The 24798-nt window shown below is 43.9% G+C and overlaps 1 protein-coding gene across 1 annotated transcript in view; it reads left to right on the top strand.

The window, feature by feature from the left end:
• EXOC4 (exocyst complex component 4) overlaps positions 1-24798 on the top strand; it is a 404410-nt gene that overhangs the window by 314181 nt on the left and 65431 nt on the right. Inside the window, exons 12-13 of the mRNA XM_075024592.1 lie at positions 17095-17231; positions 24211-24366. Of these exons, the coding sequence (XP_074880693.1) occupies positions 17095-17231; positions 24211-24366 (293 nt within the window). The remainder of the gene's footprint in view (positions 1-17094; positions 17232-24210; positions 24367-24798) is intronic.

Raw genomic sequence — 24798 nt, 5'->3', positions numbered from 1 at the left:
GCTGTAAAGATGCTGTCTATGCTTTGACTCTTCTCTAGAAGTAGAAATTTGGGGAACGTAAGAGCTAGGGCAAGAAGATTTGCCCAATCTTCCTTTCCATTTTAGGAATGGTCAGCAAGAAGTGCTGTCGGAGCCTGCTGTAAAAAATAAATAAATAAAATAGACTGCAGGAAATCTTCCCTTTTCATTAGGCTTCATCATGGTCTCTGATAGTGCAGCTCAATTCCTAAATGCTGCGTGCAATATCCTTTCCAAATCACATTAAGTCTGACAGCTCTGGATTGCCTTGATAGATGTGTAAACGGTCGGCCCCATTGTGAATGCCGATGAAACCTGTGCCTCCCTGATACCTCCCGTCGCCGAATCTAATCACGCCCTCCCGTGTAAGTGAATTCTAAGCTCTCATTATGTGTCAGATAAAAACTATTTGCTTGTTTTGGTTTTGAATTGCCAGTAATTAATTTAGAGTCCAGCAAGGTGTGAAAATAGGTCTGGTATTTTCCCTCTAGGCTGGATTTAGAAGCACAGTGCTGCGGGATCTCTTGGGTCATGAAGTCCCAGTCCCTGCCATCAGATGCACAGTATCATATAATCTGTTTTTCATAAACATATTAAGTCTGTCTTCAAAGCAGCCAGGCTTTCATTCCCCATAGCTCCTGTTGAAGGGTATGTAGTTATATTGCTTTAGTGCTTTACTATTCCTCTATTTCCGAGCAATAATAATACTCAAGGCTGTTTATCAGTGCCTGCTCATGCAGGCTGCTGAGTTTGGTCCACCTGAACTTCGCCATCTCTCCCTTGGGGCTGCAAGGGTGTAGGTAACTTGGAGTCATCTGCAAATGCGTCTGCTCAGAGCTACTCAGCCTTTCTGCAGCTCAGTAATGAGTAAATTAAAAAACACAAGGTTTGATACAGAGGCTTAAGACAATCCTTCTTCAATTGCAAATGGGATGTTTTCAGTGGCAGTACTTTTGGCTTTCTCTTGGCCAGTTTTTGATCCAAAACTTTGCATCTTGCTTTGGGACTTAACTTTACTATTTTTTTCTTAAGGAGTGGATCAGCAAAACCTTTTCAGAGGCCTATATTTATTTAGCAGAAAGTCGAGCTGTTTTTCAAATCACTCAGGCTTATTATAAGCCATTTCCAACTTCTTGGTCACAAAGTGTGGTCTTAGCAACGTGGTTTGGAAGGACTTCCAGATTCAGTAGTAAGGAATGCTTTATTTTTGTGATAACTGAACTACTCAGGATCACCTTGAGCACTTGACCTCAACTACTTTTGTTCCCTGAGGTCTAACAGAAAACACTCTCTGCTTTTGAATTCCTCAAGCTGAAGGTGTGTTGGTGAGTGAGATGACTCATGGGTGAATGGGACACAGGAGCAAGGAAGAGATTTATTTGACTTGGGGTGATGGATGTGCTGTGCACGTTCTCCTTCTGCCTTTGCTGCCAGGTGTGGTTGTGCAGCACTTCACAGACTTTGCTGTCTGCACTGAACCAGCTCTCTGCTCGCCCTGTTCACAACTTGGAGACAAATAAGAGAGAGTGAGAAAGGACATTTAGATTAGACATGACACCCCCTAATCGTCGACAATAAGACTGTGTGGGCAGACAGAAGTCTTTGCTGTATCACTTGCGCTACTTGCTTCAATTCATGGTTGTCCATCAAGATGCTGAATTAACACAGGGCATAGGTGTTCTCAGGCTGTCTGAAAAGTGGCCATGGAATAATTTTTTACCTATATGTTACTGTGTGGTCCACTGAGTACCCTTCGCTGCAGAAAGCCAATCATGAGCATGTCTTTGCAGCCCATGAGGGCCGTACTGGTGGTTTTTAGGAGCCGAAGTCTTGCACTAGAAAAAGGTTTCATCCCTGGTGCCATCCGGATCTAATCTTCCAGGTTTTGGCTTCTCTTGACACAGAAGTTGCAAAATTTGCCAGCGGGGTTTGTTTCTTCAAAAACAGAGCTTGGCCTGACTGCTTTTACGGTTGGACATTTCAGGAAAATTTCCTCCATTTTTCAGACAGGGTGCTCTGTAGTAACAGGCGGTGATTCTGCTGAGAGAAGAAAGCTTGTCAATACAGTTTGGCCAAAAAAAAAAATTTCTCAAGGGTATTTAGTTGGCTCTTCAGTTGGGGAGAGTTAAGGAAATTCCTTTTGAAGAGATTATATAGCCACATTGATGAGCCAGCTTCATGCTGCTTGAGTGGAAGATGCATAAATACGGGTTGACCCCATGTTGCAGTAATGCATCTCCCCTTTTAAGCATTTAATATTTAAAATGACTTTTTGCTCTCCGAAAATTCCTGTATTTGTTGCCTGGTGGCAGTCCCAAAATGTCTAATGCTTCCTGCCCTGTACAAACTCCAAGTGGGATGACTGTCCCGTTTCTTCAACTCTTTCACTGCCTCGGCACATCCGATGCATGTTCCCCATCACACCTGGCCACAGTTTTTTCTGGATAAGAAGAAAAATGTTTTTCCTGTGTAGGAATGAAACAAAAAAACAAGCAAGCAGTAACTGAGTAGTAGCCTGGTAGTAACTGAGCTACTTTAGTTTGCTCCTTCTACATGGAACTGAATCAACTCTGCTGCCATTAATTGCAACAACGCCTTGACGTTGGAGACAAATTTCTTCTCCGCTCTCTTTGCGTTCAAAGCGCTACTCCCAGAGGCAGAAAGATGGCTTGAGTGATCTTGAGTGCCACCTGGCTTCCCAATAAAGCTTGCATTTCATCTGGTTCACTTGTCGGCAATATCGCTCCTCTTAGCAGCACAGCATTGCCAGAGAGATCTTGCAAATACGACAACATTCAAGAGACAAATTATCTCCATTCGGAGTTAATTTCTGTTTCCCAGCAGGGCTCCGCTGTGACCCTGCTGGGTTTGGAAATGCTGCTGTTTGGTTAATAGATGAATGTTTTGTGGATGACTGTATCTGTGCTCTGCTGGTGCCAAGTTTGGCTTCCTCTGCTCCCTCGCCTTCTCACTTGCAGCCAACATTGTGAGGCCTAAATGGATTTATTCACAGGACAATAACTTGACTGTCATTAGCATGGGGAAAATAATGTATGAGCAAGCGATAAAACAAAATGCTCATTCTCTGCCATCCATAACTGCCTGGGAGGTCTCTTAAAGATGTACTGTAGGGAGCCATCTGCTCGGAAGGGGAGATGGGACTGTCAGGAAATGATACACAAGTTAGAGATGGGAAGGAAAGATCTATAGTATCATCCAGACCATTTGCTGAGCGGGACTGCTCATTACACAGAGCTCTGCCTGCTCTGGCTGGGAATTGAACAATAGCGTCTCCACTGTTATTAGACATCTCTCGTAATGAGCTGACCCAGTGGGTCTTCCATTTCCCAATTTGATCTTTTCTTTTTTTTTTCCTCCTAGAATGTGATTTGGGGGAAAAGATAACTTTTTTTTCACACTGCCCTTTTGCTGTGTTTTGGAAGCAGGATTTTGCGTTTCTTTGCTACGACGGAAATCCTGAGTTAGGAGCAGATGGTTGCTAAACTGCTGAGTAGTTCATTTAGTTCTTTTTTGCTCCTTGCAGGGAGTTCAAAAGAGTGGAAACATTCATCACGTAGTGTGGGAAACTGTGAAGTGCAACTGAATACTTTGAGTTTGGTTTGGTTTTTTGGATTAATGGGCAGGTCTTTGGGCAGATCCTGATAAAACACCATAGCAGCATAGTTGGGGTCTTGTCAGCCTGGGTATTGCAGTTGTGAAAGGGAGAGAGGACAAAGTTGGATGAAGTAAGGTTTCCCCTGACGTGTAATTCAGGGTTTATCTATAGGAGTGTTCCTCAACGCGTGACATCTGATTTTACAGTGCTGGGCAAATATTTATCACAGACCGTGGCCCCCATCCAGACCTTGGTTTATGTTGAAAGGTGTTAGATGGAGCTCTATGAGAGGTTTTCTTTTTCCATCCCTCTCTGTGTGAATAGGATGGTGAAAGTTGCTTCGGCAGTAGCTGTGCCCCATCTATGAGATTCTCTGCAAACATCCAAGTGATCCTATTTGCACCCTGGTTTAAGCTGGTGTGGCCAGCCTTTCCTACTGGGGATGGTCAATCTGAAAGGGAAAGTGTTCTGCAGGCTAATGGCATTTTCCAAATTAATCACTGTGTCCCAGAAAGTGCGGTATGTGTATACAGCTTTCTCTGTTTCCATCCTCGCACCATGGCTCACACTCAGAAGCATCCTACTTCAGAAATGGTCCCGCAGTTGGACCTGTCATCAGGTGGGGTCTAAGTCAAGAAGAGGCAAGTAGGTTTGTTCAAGCAGGCGAAAATAGTGGTTTAGCAGTGTTTAAATTTTGCACCCAGCCCACGAGTCTATTGTAATTGCCACTTCTCTCTGCAAGAATCAAAGGCTGGCGTTGTCTGTTCTCCCATCTCCTAAGCAGAAGAGTTTGTCAGACGTGAATCTCCAGGGGTTTTAAGTGGTCACTCAGTTTTGATTAATGCAACGTTAATACAAGCTGTCGGATACTTGGAGCGAGCTGCTCACAATCTCCATGCATGAGGAATTTCAAAATAATCCTTTGGGGACATCCAGGGACAGAACTGTGATCTCCTTAGTCTTTGATGTCTTAGAACACAAGGCTTAATTTATTGAATAAATCACAAGTGATATCGTCACGTGCAACATAGGAGTTTTCTCCAGTGCTGTGCGAGGGCAGCCTCAGTTGCCCTTAAATTGGTCAACTCGGACCCTGCTCATGCCCCAAGAGTAAATGCAGAAAAGTAAACAAAGAGAATAAATGACACTGTAGGGCTTGTAATTCCTCTGCTTCCTTTTCCAGGAGAAGAGACAACTGATGCTTTTGTAGTTCCCAACTTAGGAAGCTCTACATAATGCCGAGGGTTTCATAAAATTAAAATTTCACAAGACTAAGGACATCTGGGTTCTTTTTGTGTCTGTTAATTTTTACCTTGAGTATATTGCCTCTCATTTCCTAGCGGCTTTGCTTTTTACTTACTAATTTGTACCTGGAAGGAGGAGCAGGGAAAGCTGTTCTGAGAAGACCTCAGCTCTACTAAAGTTATGCCTGGAGGTGGTTGGAAGGCATTTTCTTGCTGGCTTTTATTGTGATTTCTCCATAACAGTAATGTATTTGGTTGAAATCCTTTGGAAGCAAAGGAAGGAGGGGTTGGGGAGTCCAACGTCTCTCTTGCCCTGGAGAGTCTAGTGGTTAGAGCATTGGCCGGTGCAATAGGGCATCCAAGTTTGAGTCCTGCTGATCGAACGGTCCAGGAGAAAAATTTCACTCCTTCCTATTGGTTTCCTAACCACTGAGACAGGCAGAGATCAGTTTTCTCTGTAAATATGCATTTCAGCATGGGTCTGTTCTAGTGGAAATGTGGAAAAGTTCTTGATTTTGCCCAGTCTATTGGAGGGGACCTAAATTAGAAACATCAGAAGTTGCTGTGAAACCAAATTGTCATGTTCTGGCCATCTCTGGCAGTCTTGGTGTGCATTGGGGTGTAACTTCACCTTATAAAATGAAGATCAACCTTACCCCTGCAGAATCCAATAGCTCCAACTTGAGGGCAGCTCTCTGGGAGCTGGTGGCTGTTGATGTGGCCCATCAATCATAGCTGTCAATCATAATGTCCAGCCCTGGGTGCACAGGGCTACATTACATGTGGCAACAAGTTCTCAATAAAACCAATGTTGTAAGGGTTTTAGCAAAAATACAGCTGCTGAGTTGCAGAAATCCATCTCAACTTAGTTGCTGGTAGGTGGCCTTTAGAAGCATTGTGGAATATTTGAAGTTTCTTTTCTTTACTCTCTAATTCCTACATTTAGAAAAGAATACTCTACAGATGAACCCCAAACTATTGTTTATGGGAAAAACCACTTTTTTAACTAGTTGAAATGCTTAAACAAGGCTGAGTTGGTCTACTGTTTTTTACAACTGCCTCTGGAAAAAGGAAGCATACACCATTCCTGTGGTTTAACTGCATTTTCATCTGTGCTGGCTTGTAAAGTCAAGCCACAGAACGCAATACAATAAATTTATCTGTCAATTTCAATATACTTTTGGATGTCTCAGTAGGAATTGAATGCATTGCATGTAATTAGCTGGACCCTCTTGGAGGGCCTCTGCTCTGTCCCCAAGTTTCCCAAGGATTGCTTTGGAAAACACAGACTTCTTAATCACATTAATTATAGTTGGGTTAATGAAGAGTGAGACAGAAATGTCAATTGCAGTGCTCTAAGGTGAGGTTTGAGTGACCAGTGTCTTTTGGGATCCCCCCTATTTTGGGTGTTACCTTCTAGAAACCCACTAGTGACATTGGTCTTGTCAGTCTACGTTGTCATTTAGCCCTACAAATGGACTTTTAGACACTTGTTCCAAAATCTGACAAATGGTCTTGTAATTTCGGTGAAATGAGCTCTTTCTGATCCCAGAAGCTCACCCTGGGTTAGCTCTCAAGAGCTCAGCCTGGGTTAACTGTTAAGCCTTTACATGTCGTTCATGTATTTATTTGGCCATTTTGTTTCTAGTGATCTTTTGCATTTTCATTAATTCTTGTTGAATTTAGATCGTAGTTACAGTCTTTGCATTGGTGTCCACATAGACAGCATAAATCCAGGGGCACAATATCATCTTTTTGGGCTTAGTCCTGCTAAGCCGTTCTCCATCTATTTTTTCCGACTACTTTTGGTTTTTTCATCAGCCAGCTGCCCTTGTTGTGGTCGCTGTGTCTTTCCAGGAGCATCTCTCCTCCACATGGGGCATGTGTATGCCCTCTCTCTAGCAAGAAATTTTTAATAGGTAAGTATGCTATAAATGTTGGGGCTCTGAGACTGAAGAAAATAGACCTTGGAGCACATAGAGTATTCATAAAAATAATACAGATGGGTCTCATTCTCCACACTGGGCTAGCAATATAAAAACATTTATTAAAAAATGAGGTTCACTCTGCTTCCAAAATTGATGACCTGCTTCTGAGCATCATTAATTTCGTGGTCTATGTTCAATTTGTATTGTGTCGCAACTGCTAATGATGTTCTAGAGCGGATATTACAAAGGAGGAAAAAACCTACCACTCACTACATAAGAAATAAATCGTCACCTTGCCATGAGTTTACCTGTAATTGGGAGAGTTGTGTAAAATCCTAAGAAGACCACTTCTGGGAATATTCAGGGGGGCTGAAAACGTCAGGGACGAGCTTTTCAGCTCCTGCAGTACAAACTGTGCTTGAAATAACTGGTGGTTATTCCTTTTCATTGCAGCTTTGCGCAAATGTATATTGATTAATAAAGGAAGAGCGTGGCCTGTGCCTGGCACTTTTGAGTGATAAACAGTTATGCAGCAGTAAAGAGGGTATATTAAAGGGTAAGAGCTAATGACTTTTCTTGTGTATGTAACACATTAAAAACAGCATGAAGCTACAGCTATTTTATCATAGTGCTAATGTCCCTGACAACATTCACTTGGTGGGAGTGAATGGATGGAAATCCATTTAGAGAAGTAAATTAAAATACCTTAAAAAATGCCTTTAATAATAGCTACAGAACTCAGCAGGATCAGAGGAGTGAGAGATACAAAAGACCTATTAAGTTATCTAGTCCATCTCCCTGCCAAAGCAGCAGTATTCCTTATTATGCAGTTACTACTGTATCATTCAGTGAAGATTTAAATGTCTCAAGTGCCAGTACCTCTGATGGGAGAGTAATCTAAAGGTTGGAAGATTTCACTGTCACAAACTCTCCTCTGTGTGCAACCTAATTTTTCCTTCCCTGCTAGTCTCCTGTGCTGCATGCGTGGGTGTCCAATGGGAATAAATGGACAAAAATCCTTATCCAAGTGTTACCTTCTATATTTCCTGCTTTTTAAGCTTGTAACAATGCTGGGTTATCAGCCTGCTTGGTATCAGGGATGCGCGTTTGTTTGTTTGAAGACTATCGAAAGATGTCTCCTCAAGCAGATACTTCTAGTCCTGTGGCTGTGATTTACAGTGGCGTTTCCAGAGGTGAGAGCCACCTTGGCAGGGGATGCTCAGTGGCTTCTGCTGGTGGTCCATCTCCAGCAGGATGGACCCACTGGATCCAATCCTTTTTTTGGCTTGCTGGCAAGCTCCTGAGCACTGGCTAAGTGTTGCTGTACCGAGAATTCCTGTTTTGTGGGGAATTTAGGAGATTTGAATAGTTACGGTGTCTTTTTGGGGTATAGATTTGCAGTGCTTGTTCTGGAGAAGAAAATGCCACTGCTTTTAGATATTTCTGTGTCAGAGCTTCTGGGATGGCAAGGTGGTTTTGTTTGGCTAGTTGTTTTTGAGCATACCATAGGCATCTTTTGCCTTTAAATGTATTTGAGCTCAAAATCAGAATAAATGCATCTGATCTCCAGTATTTGATCAGCCATAGAAGTTCATGCAGTAGTTTCTTCATCAAGTCCATAACTCCGGTTTGAATGTAGCTTGTCTTTCAGAAAAGCACCTGTGCTTGATTTAGAGCCTCGCAGAGATGGAGAATCCAGCACACGCAAGCTGTTCGTGTGGTTAATTACCTTCACTGTTAAAAAACATGTAGCTCATTTCTGCTCTGGTATGATCCAGCTTCAGCTCCCATCTGCTGGATCTCGTTATGGCTGGCTTAGAAGGCTTAAATAAAATAAATAAGGAGCTTGAAAAATATTCTAATGTCATAGGCATTTAGGAGGTCAAAAAGAAAAGGGTTTTTTCCTTTTTCTATGCAAATATCTGAAGAGGAGAAGTGTCATGATAACCATCAAGTCCAGTTCATCCAGGCTACGTAGAGCAGGCAGCTGAGCGCAGCATTTCTCATTGGAAAAAGCTTTTCATATGTGGTTATCTAGTCACATTGTTCTGTCTTGATGGTGACAAAATTGGTTTCTGGTGGGACAAATGAGCTGTAGTCTCAGGCGTGATTGAGCATCAATCTACAGTGTTCACTAAGGGTAGTGAAGAGGAGCTGAATTGCAACTCAGATGTTAAGTCCATGTCCTACATGACATGAGAAAGCACGAAGGTCGATGTTGGCCAATTCTGACCTACGATGCTGTAAGAAGGGACTCAGTTTAATTAGAAATTGGGGAAATCTTTCTAAGAAAACTTGTCCTTGCTGTGAAGCACAATCTGGAGCACAAGCCTATCTCAAATTTGGACAAAGAATATGGTGAAAAATCCCATCCAGCCATACCCATGGTCCTTGTGGCTCGTCTGCAGTCTTCCCTGGCTTTGGGATTTGGCCTCACGTATTGCAGAAAAGGTACACGTGCTTTTAGACTGTGTGGGCTTTTTGCTCAAATTGCAGAGCCGATGAGTATCACTTACCTTTTTTTTAAATTGTTGCAGAACACAGTTTGAAAATACACATGGCAGAATCCTCTTTCTGTGCTTTAAATAGTTGTGACTGATTGCGCACTTACTGGACTTCAGCAGGGTTGGACACAGTTAATGTTAACTTTGTGTATAATAGAGGTTCGTGTGTTCAAATCATGGACTCTGAAATCCTAAGTAATGAATATAGTGTTTATAGGAAGAAAACAGTTCTTCTGCATGGTCAAAGGTAATACAGTAATAAGCAGATTTTACGGTACATGTTCTCCATTTTTTAAAAAAAATGTACATTTTGCTCTTCATCAATATTCTAGTTCACTGGAGCAAATGTTTTCTGGATCACACAGTGCCAGGTAAATAAGAGCTATCCAAGACCTTGTTTGTGCACTCATTTGGTTGCTGCAGCATCATATTTAAAGGTGAGAGAGAAACACAACATATCCTGGGCTCCTGTTCACATCTGTGGGGATGAAGGCACTCAGGACCTTTCAGAATAGAGCCTATAAAAAGAAAAATATCACCTGCAGTGAAACAGGCAGAGTTATAGTTTAAAAAAAAAAAAAATCTCTTGGAGTCAGGAGCATCTGAGAAGCAAAGTTGTAGTAGGATGTAGTATAACCATAGTAACAGGCAGGATTCTGCAGAACTGATACCAGAATAATGAATTTTGCTGAAAAAAATGCTGTATGAGAAAAGCAGGCTATCAGATTTTGAGACCGTAAAAAGAGTTTTTGCATTTAAACACGTATTTGAATTGATACATACTAAAAACTCCAGCCCTTTGTAAACCCTGGATGTGCCACAGAAGAAAACAAATTGAAAAGCCCCCTTATCGCTCAGTGTGAAATAACCACTAATCAGTAAAACAGACAATTTAGACTATCGTCGTTCCTTTGCTAGCTAAAAAAAAAAAGCATTATAGTTGGTTTGGGGTTGGTTTTTTCCTTCTATTTTAGTGGGGCTGACCACAGCACTGATATACTGAAACAGGGGTGCAGGTCGGCTCCCCACGGCAGCACCCAGCTCTCCTGCCCAGCCCGTGCCCACTCCCCTGGCCACAGGGCTTACGTTGGCTATTTTTTAGACGTCAGGTAGGCTTAAGCAGCCAGCTTATGGCAATTTCAGGGAAAACTGGGTCCCCAGCTCCTGGTTTTCAGTTTTGAATGATTTCCATCTCCAACTCTGCTCTGCCAACATGTAATATCATCTAATGAGATGAGAGAATAGTTATTTCAGCGGCCTCGGAAGATATTTGTTAAACGGCTGGAATTTGGGCAAAAAGAGTAAACACATTTGTGGTTTTTATCTCCATCTCCCATTGCCCTTCAAGGCGCTGACAGCACTTGATATTTATCAGCTCACAAGAGCCTGTCCAGGTATTTAAGCAGCTCAACAGCTAAAGCAAAGCCCCGGTAAAGCAAAGCACATGCTGGGAGATCGCTGCAGAGCTCCGTTTCACCCGCCTGCCGAGTAACAAACCGTTATTAATTGACAGCAGAATAACCAAATTGCAACTGGCAGCCTAATGCTGCGGAGCATCGCGGGTCAGAGCGCGGGGGGAGGCGAGATGGCGGGTGGGGGCATGGGATGAGGAGGGAGCTCGGGCAGGGTGGGCTTCCTATTTAGAGCTGATTGCCTTGGGTGGGACTTTGGCAAAGCTCCCGCAGCTGCTGAAAGCCCGTTAGTCTCTATAAAATGTCCTAATAAAATTAATCATAATATTAATGAGTCATAGAATAGAACAGCCCAGGTTGGGAGGGACCTGAAAAGATCGTGTGGTCCAACCTGTCACGGGAAAGGGAGCCGAGAGGAGATTACCCGGCCCCCTTTCCAGTCGCATCTTGAAACCCTCCAGTGATGGGGACTCCACCACGTCCCTGGGGAGGTTGTTCCAGCGAATGATTGTTCTCACTGTAAAAAATGTCTTTCTTAGGTTGAGATGAAACTTCTACTGGTGCAACTTGTACCCATTGCCCCTTGTCTTCTCCGTGGGGCTCCTAGTGAGACAGACCCTCCGTCCTCTTTGCAGCTGCCCTTTAATTACTGGATAATGTCATAGTGAAATTAACCCCAGATCCTGGATCCTAGACGCCAGATCCCATATAGTATTTGGGGAATTGCACATTTTTATGCAGAACTCTGTATGCCAGGCCAATACCTAAGAGGATATCGTGCTCAGTCCTGTATTCACAGCCCCATTATATCTCATTGCATTCGGTGGCATTACGCCGTCGTGATACCCAAGTGCAGCGCTGGTGAGCTGGGTTTCAAAAGTTTCCGTCCCATTTGCACTCCCGCGGGCGTTGCTGTGCCGAGGGAAACGCTGGGCAGCCTCTGGCCCCGTTTCAGGCCCAGCAGCTTCCAGTCTGGAAGCAGATGAGATGGAGCCGCTGAGCAGAAAGACAGAAGAAAAAAAAAAAAATCAGACAACATCCCAGGTGCCCTTAGGATTTTGCCTAAACCTCCTCTGTTATTTGAACGCTTGCGTTGGGGACGGCGCGGGCAGCAGTTTGGCAGCTGCCTGCGAAGAGATTTGGAGATGCCGGGAGATCACCCCATGCTTTGCTGGTGTTCAGACAGATCCAGAGCTGGCTTTCACTGCGTGGGCATCGGCTTCGTTGCATCCATCCCAACCAGTCCAGAAACCTCCACGAGCTCATTTCTGCAGCTCATCGCAGAGTGAGGAATCAGCCTAACACCCACAGGTTGCTCCAAGAAAGCAATGCCAGCCTTCCCAGCAGAAAAGCAGACACTCCACAGTCTCCTAAACCACAACCACCCAGTTTCCAAGTGCAGCCTCCAACTCCGCACCCCACCTCCACCGGAGGAACCGGAGCAATTCTTGGGGAAGTTTGTCACCGTAATGGATGATGCCACGGCACACGGCACCCAAGACAGGTGAGGCTGCATCGAGCGGAACAAATCTGTATGGATGATGCGTTTCTGCTGGGGCAGGCGAAGGCTTCATGATGATTTATATATTTGCAGCTCTTGCCCGAAAGGTAGTGCCCCAGCATGGGTCACTGGAGCCCTCTGCTGAATACACCTTCGCAGTGCCAGGAAAGGAGGACGAATGATGCTTTAGAAAGGCAGATGCTAAGAATTTAACATTTTGGGGGGCAGCTCAGAAGCTGTAATTAAAAAAAAAATATACAACAAGAAAATGCAGGAATAAATGTTGCGTGTCAAGGTGTCAGCATGAGATGTAACCACCAGTGTCCTTTGGAAAGGGTCCCAAACCCAGAGCTGTGGGTCAGCACTGAGCTCAAAGAGGTTTGAAAACCTTTCATCTCTCCTGTCCTGCCTTTAATTACAGCCGTGCTGTGTGCAGTACTTTTAAAATTGTGGGGTGTCAGCTAAACTCCAGCTTAAAAATTAGATTAGGCTTTTTTTTTTTTTTTTTTTTCCTTTAAGGCAGCCACGTCCTGCACTCATCTGGTGCCTTCCTCTGCCAAGGCATCTCCAGGAGATTTTTAAGTGATGGGCAATAATATACTAATAATCGACAACCTTTCCAGTGCCAAGGTCTCTTCCTCCATCTGCTGCGTTTTCAAGAGGCTGTCACGTGGTGAAGACATCCCTGCACAGGTACATTCCCATCCTTGCCTTCTCGCCCCAGGAAAATGAAGCAAGTGAACAGGCATGGGAGAAGCTGTGATTTCTGCAGAAAAAAACATTTAGGGTGGAGATTGTTCCTCTAATCTAAGTGCTCCTCGCCAAGAAGTTAAGAGAAAACAAAATGACAGATTGAAAACCTGAAGGTTTGTGTGGGCTTGACCTGTTGTTCTGAACTTCTGTGTGTCGGGGAATTGTTTGGGAACCAGCTTTATTGTACTGAAACTGCATTTTAAGGGACCCTTAAAAACGTTCCTCCAGCTGCATCGTTTTACATCGAGTGCCCTCTTGCTGTAGAGGAATTCACTCATTTTAAAAACTTAGGTGGGGTTGCACAAGACAATAATCCCAAAGGTAGTATTGAAATAATACCTCTGGGTCTGCTTATTCTCCGTCACTCTGGGCTGGTGAAAGCCCTCCGGTGAGAGTGGAAATTATACCTGCCCTGGAGCTGCTTTACGTTATCTGAAGCTTCAGCACAACTGAGAATAAGGACCATATCAAGGAATAATGATAAATGTTTGCAAAATATATTAAAGGTAAAACCCACAGTGTTAATAATGAGTGGTGCTGCTCTGTTTTATCCTCTTACCTCGACAGTAGCTAATGGACAGGAGGTCGTAAGAAGGAATTTCTTTTTATTTTTAGTAGCCTTAAGACTCTTTTAAAGCCTTCACCCCGATGTGCTGTAGGAGTAATGAATCATACCCTCGGCGTGATGTTAGGATTCAGCACCACGCAGCGTTTTCAGGTGTGAGGAGATGAATATTGTTCTGTGGATGAGTTTCCTTGTTAGTGTGGGTTTTTTTAAAAGGCTTCATTGAAGTGTCTTGCCATAAAATTATGCTTTGATCATATCCATTTGCTGTTAATGAATCCAGATGGGTTAGAAGCAACTGGATTGTAACTCTCTGATAATACGTGCGCTGCCTTTCATTTTCTCGCGCGGAGTTTCAGAAGATCCTGCACTGGCCCGGCTAACGAATCCAGCGGTATTAACGTGGCTTGATGCATCCTAAAACACGGTGTCCCCAGAGACATATGCAGATGTGTCAGGATTGCTTTGGAAAAGGTTAAAATACTACAGAAAAGTGGCCATTACATATCTGGTACTGTCTTCTTTCATATGGTAATCTCCTTTTTTCTTTCTTCTATTTTTTTAAATCATGCAAGTAGCTTTGTATTTCCTTTAAATCAAAAGATCTTATTCTAAAATCAAGATATTGGCAGGAGCTTAGCTCTGATTGTAATGCTGTTGTAGAGAGGAGAAAGTAAGTGGAAGAAACTATGTGGAAACCAGCAGTACCTTCTCTTTTAATGTACAATCTTTGGATTTTTAAGTTGTTTGCTCAAATGTTGAGTTACCTAAAGAAATAGAAATGGGGTGGATCGAGACCAGGTTTGATTCCTCTTCGTGTGGTTGCATGTCAAAGCCATGAAGTTTGCTATCACACGAGGGTGCCTGGGAGGACAGATCCTTCCCCTGGTAAGCTAAGAGAGATCAGGTGATAGCATGGTTCTGCTGAAAATCCCACCCACCTCTCACCAGTGAAATACCACTGGAAAATGAAAAGTATGATTATCAATGCAAAAAGGAGAAAAATTGCTTTGTCTTCCAGGTTGCTACATGTGTTCAAGGCCAGGTTGGATGGGGCTTGCAGCAACCTGGTCTAGTGGAAGGTGTCCCTGCCCATGGCAGGGGGGTTGGAACTAGATCATCTTCAAGGTCCCGTCCAACCCAAACCATTCCATGAGTCTGTGATTCTAGTCTATGAGTTAGCAAGGTGTTTTGTTTTTTTTTTTTAATTCCCTATGCATAAATGTTAACGTTAATGCCGTACCCCTAAGGATCAGGATCAGCCCGCAGAAGGACACTTGGATTTGGATTGAAGCTGCACAGCAACTTCTGTATTTTCCATTTGTGCAGTCAGAGATGTTCTCGTGGCTCATGTCAGCAGGTTGGAGAGTCGCGTTTTCCTCTGCTGACAGACTAACGCTGGCCATGGGAGCACCTTTAAGCCATCTAGGTGCAAAGTGAAGCACCTCTGCTGAACCGCCTTGCACTGATTGTGGTCGTTGGTGCTTGAAGGTTGAAGGACAGCAGCTCCTTAACCAGCCCAAATGCAATGAAGGCATGACTATGCCCTACCTCTGGACCAGTGGATCTAATGGATCTAATTTCCCCAAATTACTAGGTAATTTTCACACCGCATTTATCAGCCTAACATACACAGGCTTGAGTTCACTCTCAAGGGAGAGGTGCCAGATCGCTCTTGCATTTTAGTAGGATTTGGGTAGATTCTTAAACGCTGCTTTTGCCCTTGCTGCGGTCAGCCTGGCACACCGAGCAGGGATAGCACAAAGCCTGGGTGACGTTTGAATCCTGCAGCTGATGAGCTGTGCTCACACCTCGGAGCCCATCGGTATGAAAACAGCATCCCTGGCTGCTGCAGCTTCTCTACGCAGTTGTCTGCTTCGTTTGCTTGCGATGACTCCGGGTTGCAAACCCTTTAGGGTTGGTTGGTCTCCTCCGTGCGCATCAAGCCCAGGGTGGGATTGAATATTTATTAAAATACAGATACTTGTAATAACAGGAGAAGCAGTGTAAACAAGAGCATCTGAGAGGCAGCTACACCAGACTACATTTTTGTTCGGACAAAATAATCCCAAATTGTTGCTAATTACAATATGACAGATTGGTTAATTCCTGTGATTTGCTTAAGAGAAAGCATAATAAGATACAAGAGCAACCAAAGTGAAGTGGGGTTTTTTTCCTCCCAAGTACAGTTGTGAGCCAAGGATGTATCAGGAACAGCACAGGCGGTGACTATGCCTTCACTGAAACCCCCACATGCTAAGGAGTCATGTGTGCTCTGAATCAGGATGAGGTTTGCAGATGCTTTTTTACCAAATCAGGGACAGGTAGAGGAGAAGAATCAATTCCTGTCACTCAGGGGTTGCTCTGGAGGAGCAGGATTATGGATCAGGGCTATGCTGCCGCACTTTAATCTGGAAATCAATAGAGAGATGGAAGTTGGGCTTGTGGAGATGTGGCAGAGATGATGATTTGGGGTTTGATGAGATTTTGCTCTGCAAACAACTGAGGCACTAACTCCTCTTCACATCCTGATTAACACAGAAAAAGGGCTAAATTCAGCCTTGATGCAGCTCTCTCGATGTCCCCGGGGTCCCCCCATGTCATTCGAGTCCAGAATTTCTCAGACGAACCAGGGTTCATGAATGCTTCAGTCTCCTTCTTTGCCTTTGCACATAGCTCACGAATAACCCTTCACTCCACCGAGCCTAATATTAATTCAATTTATATCAACCTGGGACTTTGATAACCTTCCTTCTGTCTTGTTTGTAGCAACCAAATTAAATACAGCAGGCCGTGTTACAAGTACAAACTGTGCCAAGTCACCTTGGGGTGGCTCAGAAATCCCAAAATTCATACAGACCTGTTTAAGTCTTGGACATTATCAGATATATGGTACCTTCTGCAGGCTGTCTGAACTTGCTCATCTATGGGATGTGGAGCAGCATTTTTGGTTTGCAGATTTGCCCTCTTGTTCCTATGATTGTAATACACTGCTTGGGGTAACAAAAGGATTGCAAGGTGCTACCTAAACCTCAGAGGCCAGCAGAAGGCTCATGCTCTACACATGCAGCTTGTATGAATGGGAGTGATGGGTGAAATCCCTGGTCTTTAGGGTAGCCTGCAATCTGTGAGTCCAGAGGTATTTGTCAGGCTGAAATGCTCGGGGTTTGCAAGTCCAAGCAGAGCTCAGAGAAGCTGTGTGTACCTGGTTCCTCTAAAAATCACACTTTTGGGTTTTCAGGTTTCATCTGGTGAAGGAAAGACCTGGTGAACTCCGCTGGTCCTCAGCAACTGGCTCAGAAATCCAAACTTTCAGCCCTGATATTCAAACCCCTAAGCCACCCCTCTTCATCTCTTGCACGGTTTCTTCTTTTTTTTCATTTGTTCTGCTTTACGTCACTCGGTGACATGGAGTGCTCCAGCATCTGCTCAGCGTTGGGGAGCATCAGCTGTACAGTTGCATCTGTGACTCTAATTAGCAAAACATGAGAAGGCTAAAATTAAGATATATGCTGAACTGCTATTCATACTTCTGCTTTTGTTTCTTTTCCAGAGCACGGTAATTGTGGAGAAAACTGTTCAAGACCTAATGAACCTGATGCACGACTTGAGCGCCTATTCGGATCAGTTCCTCAACATGGTGTGTGTGAAACTCCAGGAGTACAAGGACACCTGCACCCTTGCCTACAGGTACAGGCTTGGAAACCAACGTATGCTGGAGATACTGCTCGTGGGCTTTTGCAGTTTTACCATGAGTAGGCAGCAGTTACTTCTAGACATCATCTCTGCTCGGATGGTCAAGGATATGTCTTTCTAGGTGGGGAAAAAATCTGAAATAATGATCATTGGCATATGAAGAGTCTTGGCTACCCGGTGACTTTATCCACATCATACTGCGGTTTAGGCTCTTTAAACGTGGGTGACAGTGGTAGTAGAGCTTAGAAACCACACAGTTTTTCTCTTAATCAGGCAAAAGGTGACCTCAGGTTGAAGATGGAGAGTATAAGGCATCATCTTTAGCATAAATAGCTGTATATAGCTATTGCTCTCTTGTAAAACAAGTCAAATCCTTCCATTTGAGTGTTCCCAAGAGATTCAGCTAGATTTTAATTAATTATATTGAGATTTGAGTATTCACATCTCGTAGCAACATGGAATTAGTAACCACAACACACCACATAAATACACACACGCTGGGTTTTGTGAAACTTTCCCAAACCCTTTCTGTAAACTTATTCTTTCAGGGGGTCATCAAATGCTCTATCCTTGGCTGTCTTTGTTCATTAGCATTTTCGGGTGATCCACCTCTAACTGCTTCCCCAACCACGGCGCGGAAGCTGAACACAGCATAGTCCCACTGGCGCAGAGTTACCATGCTGGGTCGTTCGGTTTAAGTCCTTCAGGTATTTGCTTTATCAGAGATTTCCTGGGTAACCGTTGATAAGTAACTTATTCTCTGTACATCCCAATTGCCCATCTGTAAAATGGGGGGCCAGGAGCGTGCCCTGCACCGCGGGGATAAGTACTTGCATTGAAGGACACTAAAGATGCTGCGGCAATGTGGGCTATAATAGCTGCTATACATAATCTCCTGTAATAGCTAATTGAGGCTGGCGATAGCAGGGGAAGCTGAAAAAGCCCCTTGTGTTTTCTGACCAAGAGCATTAAGAAATTATTTCCTATTGCCTGATTTCATTCAGGAGAGGCTTCATCTGGCGAGCGGCTGCATACAGGCTCATTATTATTATTAATAATGCCAACAATAGCAGTGAGCACATATGTGGGCTAAACTTTGTCTGAGCGCTCATGTAAATTGGTAGCCGCTCGTGTGCCGTTGTCCAAAATGCTCATATTTTATAAGAAACTTCACTGACTGGAGCCAGACAATAGATGTAATTTCTTTGGCTTGAACTTAAAGGTCCTTCCTTCCTTCCTTTGCTGATACCATTCTTGGATTTGGCACCTGCTGAGGAGTAATTAGGACAGCCCTAATTTGGCAATATCCTGATTACAGCAGGAGGAAAAACAGGAAATGTTCCAGTTTTGCTGCTAGCAAATGACTGACTGAAATAGAAATCTATATACATTTCAAATGATGCAGAGGAATATAGCAGCTACCCGCCTTTCCCAGGGCGAGCGGTTCAATCCGCGGGGACGTTATGCCCTCTGCAGGGATCTCACGTCGGTACGGCTCCGCGCAGCCTTGCCCTTTGCACCAGGCTTTTCCCTGGGGGTTTGAGACGGGTAAATCCTCATGTTGATAAAGTTAGTGGAGGAAGGATCATTTATAGCTGCTTAAAATCAGAGAAAACTCCCTAGAGCTGTGTACTAATACGATCAGGCGAAGCTATCGGAGCAAGGGAGTGTGTGTCTGTTCTTGAGATGTCAAGATAGTGAGAATTCGGGAAGCCAGAGAGATGGTTTATGCAAGATTTGCACATGGCATTCGTTCGTTCCCCATGTGCATGTGTTTCTTGAAGGGGAGTATGAGCAAACGTGGATGAAATGTATTCAGATACAGGCTCCTCAAAGCAAGACTGTTTTATTCGGAGTCCTTTGCAAAACAGATAGCTCTGTCAGGACGTCAGCGCTAAGAAATGCACAGCTGAGATTTTTCATGTTTGATTTCCATTTGGCTCTGATTTTCTAGTGAATGCAAAAAAAAAACTGACAGGGCTGGATATGAATGGATTGGACATTTATATAAGTAGCAACTATGGATTTTCTTGTTTTAATTGGTGACGAATTTCGGAAGCGTATTTAATCTGATGTAGGTGAGATGTCTTCTGCAAATTACATGTTTGTGAGAAGTGCAATTTCAGTTTGACGCAAACTGTTTACAAATGTGAGTTATGTTTTCTGACTGGTTTATGAGGGGTTGGGTATTAAAATGAAAACAGAAATGGGAGATAGAGCCACAAAACCTCCTGCTGTGTTGGCAGTACTTTTCTTAAGTCTTGTCCAGCCCACGTCTGGCGGCTTCTTCAGCAAATTTCTATGAAAGCAGCTGTACTCCTGAGTTAAGCCTGTATAGTTAAACCATTTTTATGAGGCTTTGGGAAATACTGCAAGGCCATAGAAGGGATCACAGGGACAGGCAAAAACCTGACCGGTTCAAGGTAGCTACCCTTAACATGAGTCTCTTTTTAATCTCTTGCCAACGCCCTTCTCGGACGAGGTTTGCTGTCTTGAGCACTAAAACCAATCTCTTTCCATGTCTTTCTACAGAAGTTGGCCCCATGTTTAGTTATGTTCACGCCGAATTTGCAGATTCTTATTTTGTTGTCCAAGTTTAAGCTCTGTCCTGTGTGTCTACATCCTTCTTGTCAATCTTCATCCTCTCTCCCTTGAACAGCCATCCTTTTGTGCATTTTTCAACCTATCTGAAGAGTCTGAGTAAAGGCACCACTCACCCAAATAACTCTCATTAGTCTGTAAAAAGAGATGGACATTTCCAAAGAGTGATTCACCTTAATTAAAATGCCTCAACTCTCTGGAGGTGCCCAGCTCTCTTCGCTGGCATGTGAAGAGCTGCTTATGGTGACCAGCCTCCTGGCTGAACTGGCTCAGCTGAATCTGTAAAATTAGGTGGGGTAAAACTGGACCTAAAACTCTCCAAATGTTGGGGGCGGGGGGAAATCTCAGTTCCTGCTTTCCAGCCAGGCAAAATAAAACTAAGCCCCTTTTTATTGATAAGGAAATGAGGAGCAGATGTATTTATCCAAGGTGTGGGGTCTGTGGTCAAACGGGATTTCTCAAGTCCCTATGCTCTTGCCACTCAGTTTACTGCTTCTTACTGGCCTCTTCCCCTTCTTGCATTAACTTTTTGGTTTTCCAGTTGCCCTTTTGACTCTTCTGGGGCAGGGTTCTGTCTCCCACAGGCCATTAGGTACCTGGCACATGCTGAGCACGCTTTTAAACTCTTCAGCAGTGTGAGCAGGGCTCAGCACGGAAACATCACCTTGGCCCTGCGAAGAGAAAAAAAAAATAATTTCCAAATACCTTTGGCACAAGGCAACAGAGCCCAATTAACCCCTATGGCCCTCAGATGTTTTCTTAATGAAAAACCATGGCCCCCCAGCTGTGTACCCCATCACTCTATTCCCATCTCGGGGCGGCAGTGGTGCAAACCTGGGACCATTACCACCAGCAGATGTTTTCTGGATAAAACCCACCGAGCTGTGGAGGGGTGAACCCTCCTCACTCATGTGCCATCACCTGTGTAAGTGTTACACCTATTCCCTACCCGCTCCCAGGAGCTGGGTACAGACAGATGGCATTTTCCTTGGCCCGTTGAGCTGTGAATTAATTAGTTGATTATGGCACTGTTGGTAGCAAGTAACCCTATTACAGAAGCAGGAAAAATTACATAGGAGTTTGGGAGAAGGGGGGGGTGTTTGAAGGGAAGCGTTTTGAGCTGTACTAAAACATGTCATCCTGTCTTGTGATAATTTACTTGAGGACCCAAATTAGATTGACATTGATAGAAGTTACGGAGGTTGAAAACTGGCTGAGATACTAGAAAGAAAAGGTGGGGAAAAAGGAGTCTGTAACTGATGGGAAAAGCTGGGCGTCTAACGGAGATCGGGGTATGTACCACCCTGTTTAACATCTTCCTTAATGAGGGGGTGGTTGGAGTAAAACCAACCTGTCAATAAAAATTAGAAGGTGTTGCAATCATGGGAAAGAATGGGGACATAATTCCAAGGGACCCACGTAGTGGTGGCAGTGTCCCAGCATCGATTAATTTGAAGCTCCCTATTGATTTCAAGGGAGAATTTGGCTTAGGGCTCCAGTGGACCCATGAGTACCACATCGCTGAAAGGCGAGAAAAGCAGGAATCATGTGGGTTAGGCTTTTGGAAAAAACTGACCCTAGAAAAACACGGACATCAAGCTCAGTTTGCAACTTGCTATAGCAGCCAAACATCTTCCCGTCTCTCCTCCTCCAAAACCCACTCCAAAAAGCAATAGGATTTGAGGACAGCAGATAATAAGGATCATAAAACAGAGAGGTAGCTCTGTCCTCCGTATAACTCCATCAGAAGACTCCCGAAGATGACTTGCGTTCATAGACATCTCAAGGGCTAAGATAAGGCTGTAAATAACTGAAGAGAGTAAATAGTGAAAGTGGTGAGAGCTGAGGCTGCTGTAAGGGGAAATAACAGGGAGTAATGGGATGAAATTGAGTAAAATAAAACACGAGCACAGTATCACGATTATTTTTTTTTATCCAAGAGTTAGATTTGTTCAACTGTGAAATAGACTCCCAAGGGAAGGAGACTATTACTTTAGTCATTTAAATCTGGAGAGGACAAAGCACTGGCTAATATATTCAATGGAACAGTTGTCTTGCCTTGGCAGAGAAATGGCCAGATATCATCGAATTCAGTTTTTCTATCTCGGATGTCAGAGATTCCGGTGGAGCTTTTATTTTCCCCTCAGATTTCACCAGGTTGAAAAAAAGAGCCCTTTTTTCGTAAGTGGAAAAACACCAAGTTCCTAACAGCAGCAGAAGGCCAAATTGAAATTTTGACGCTGAGGTCTTCTGTGGCTGGAAACAAAATTCATTCTTTTGTCTGTGGCAGATTGAACATGAAATTTAAAGTGAAGGAAAATATATATGTAAGCGCATGTGACAAATTCATTTTCACAAATTGTGTGTACTTACGGAGCAGAGGTTGTTTTCTTGGTGGTAGGTGAAAGGAGTGATAAGTTGCTCTATGCTGGTGGGAAAAGAAGTAATCTGCTCTGTTTCAAGATAGAACAGCCTTGGCTCCTATTTCAGTGACTTTTTCACTGTTTTCCTTTTCAAAACGCAGATAGTCAGTATGTTGTTACTTTTATTTCTATTTATTGACCAAAATATACCTTTCAGGAAATGTAAAATGAGGCCGGTTAATCCACATAAACCCCTTAGAAATGTACAGGGTCTCTATTGTGATCTTGCATGACCCTTCCCAAAATCACCACCTGAATGCTAGTGACAGCTCTGAGCATCTCTTTGCCCCATGCAGCATCCTAGCTTGGATCCAGAAGAGTGCAATCAAGTAAATGGCACCGCAAGGTCCACATTGAGCTGACATGGGCTGAGCCAGCACAGATACGTCCGTACTGCAACACCCAGCAACTCCAGTTCTTGGCTGACAGACCCAGTATTGAATCTCTGCATCTTTTTAATGCACGAAGTTTCCATCCATGTTGGAGAAGCCATTTTTTCTGGGGGACAGTAACAGAAAAAGATCTATCTGGCATTTACAGTCCAACCCCTTGCATTGTAGGACACAGCAAACCTGCATTATTTCTCGGTGTCTTGTAGCCTCGTGAGCAAAGGGGTGGTAGGTGTTTGAGGGGAAACACACGTCCCAGAGCCTTTTCTGTATTTTTGCACCATCTCTTGGTGCACAAGGGAGATATCGATTCTATTGTTAACCTGCAGCTAAGCCTCTCGATAGGAACAGGACCTTTAAGACCTTGTCTTTTCAGATGCTTCCTTTCTCAAGTCACACTGTGCTGCTTGTGCGGTGGGTTTGCCCTGTTCCCATTACAGAGGGCAGGGAAAAATCCTGCTGCTGCCCATTGGAGAGGTCACCACCATGCTCTTGCTTTGAGTGATGTGGACAAGTCGCACATGTTTCTTCTTGGGCTGGAGAAGCAGTCCAACTGGTCACCATGCAAGGACCTCCTAGAAGAAGAGCCTTCCAGTTGCTCACCAGAGAAGGAAATCAGTGATAGGATCTAGAAGGAAACACCAGGAACCCAAACTCCCACTTGCCTTTTCCAAGAGATAGAAAAAGACATCCCAGATCCTTGCTGTCTCCTGACCAACCCGAGAATGGCAGAAGATGTTCCTCTCTCTAGTCACGGTGTGCCAGTGAAGTAGCAAACATTGACGAGGACTATGCTGATGGTTGTTCATGAGCAATCCCAACACAAAAAATAGGCACCTAATTGACTTTTCCAAATACAGCATCCTGTTTGTCTCCTGCAGTTGCCAGTGAGGAATTCAGATTAGTTACACTGCCAAAAATATTAAACAGGGAAAGTCTTCATAATTGGAATATGCTGCGATCTTTGAGTCGATTTCACACATACATACGATTTAGCTGAAATCTCTATTATCAGATGTTTTGGATGACTGGAGAGAAGATCCCGGACCCTTCATTTCCTTTCATTGCTTCAGACCTGGTCCCCAAGCTGGGCCAGCTGGTGTGCGGTGAGCTGGTGGCTTCCACCCAGGTCTTCCTGGGCAGGTTTCCACGTTGCAGTCACAACACAATCAGCAGCGGCTGGCGAGCTCGATTGAGATTGCAGAGAACAAATGAGCCATGGAGAAACTACCTTCTCTCTCTTCTAGTACAGAATGACCTCCTCCGGTTGTGTAAATGATTGCAGGTTGAATGATTTCAAGGGTGGGGAGAACATGGCCCTTTTTCCCTTAAAGGACTCTATCAAAGTACATCAAGAGTTGTGAGTTAGAGAATTTGTATTCTGTCCACCCATGTTGCCGTGCCTTCCACACGAGCACTTTGTTGAATTCCTCTTTAGACCCCTTCCTTAATGCTTAATGCACCTTTGTATGTGATAGGGATTTTAACGAATATCTGCGGAATTGCGTGAAAAGTACAATTTGCTTCGCACTAATGTGATTGTTGCTGCTTTCCCCGTAGGAGCATTGTGCAGTCGGATGAAAAGCTGGTGATCAGTGCATCCTGGGCTAAAGATGACGATATTAGCAGGCTCCTGAAGTCTCTGCCCAACTGGAGCAACATGGCTCAGCCCAAGCAACTGAGACCCAAGAGAGAGGAGGAAGAAGACTTTATAAGGTAAAATATTTTATGAAGTTGTAAAAGGGTTTCAAGGAGAGTAGCAACAACAGTAAAACTTGCTGGAAACAAAATAATTATGGTGTTTGCATAGCTGTTGTGTCCCCAGGTGTGAGAAGAGGTTGAGATGTGATCTTTCCTCAAGTAGAGTAATGAAACTTGAGTCCACGTGCCATTACGCTGGGGATTTTAATCCCAGGCACCAGCTTTGCTGAACTGAGAACTTCCTCTGTGTTGCCTGGATTTGGTTCTGTTGATGGTACCGAGAAATTATTAAGGAAATTACCTGTTTGGGGGATGTTTGGGATGGAGTCAAATGAAAAATATTAGTGTACTTCCAAAGGAGATTCTTTCAGAGGCAACTTGCTGTGCCCAAACCAGATTGTTTCTACCTGTTCAGGTAAGTGAAAGCCTGTAAGTAGGCAGATTGCC

This window comes from Buteo buteo, chromosome 4, assembly GCF_964188355.1.
Source record: "Buteo buteo chromosome 4, bButBut1.hap1.1, whole genome shotgun sequence".
Lineage (NCBI taxonomy): Eukaryota > Metazoa > Chordata > Aves > Accipitriformes > Accipitridae > Buteo > Buteo buteo.
Note: the sequence above shows the minus strand (reverse complement) of the source record. Positions and strands in the feature narration are given on the sequence as shown.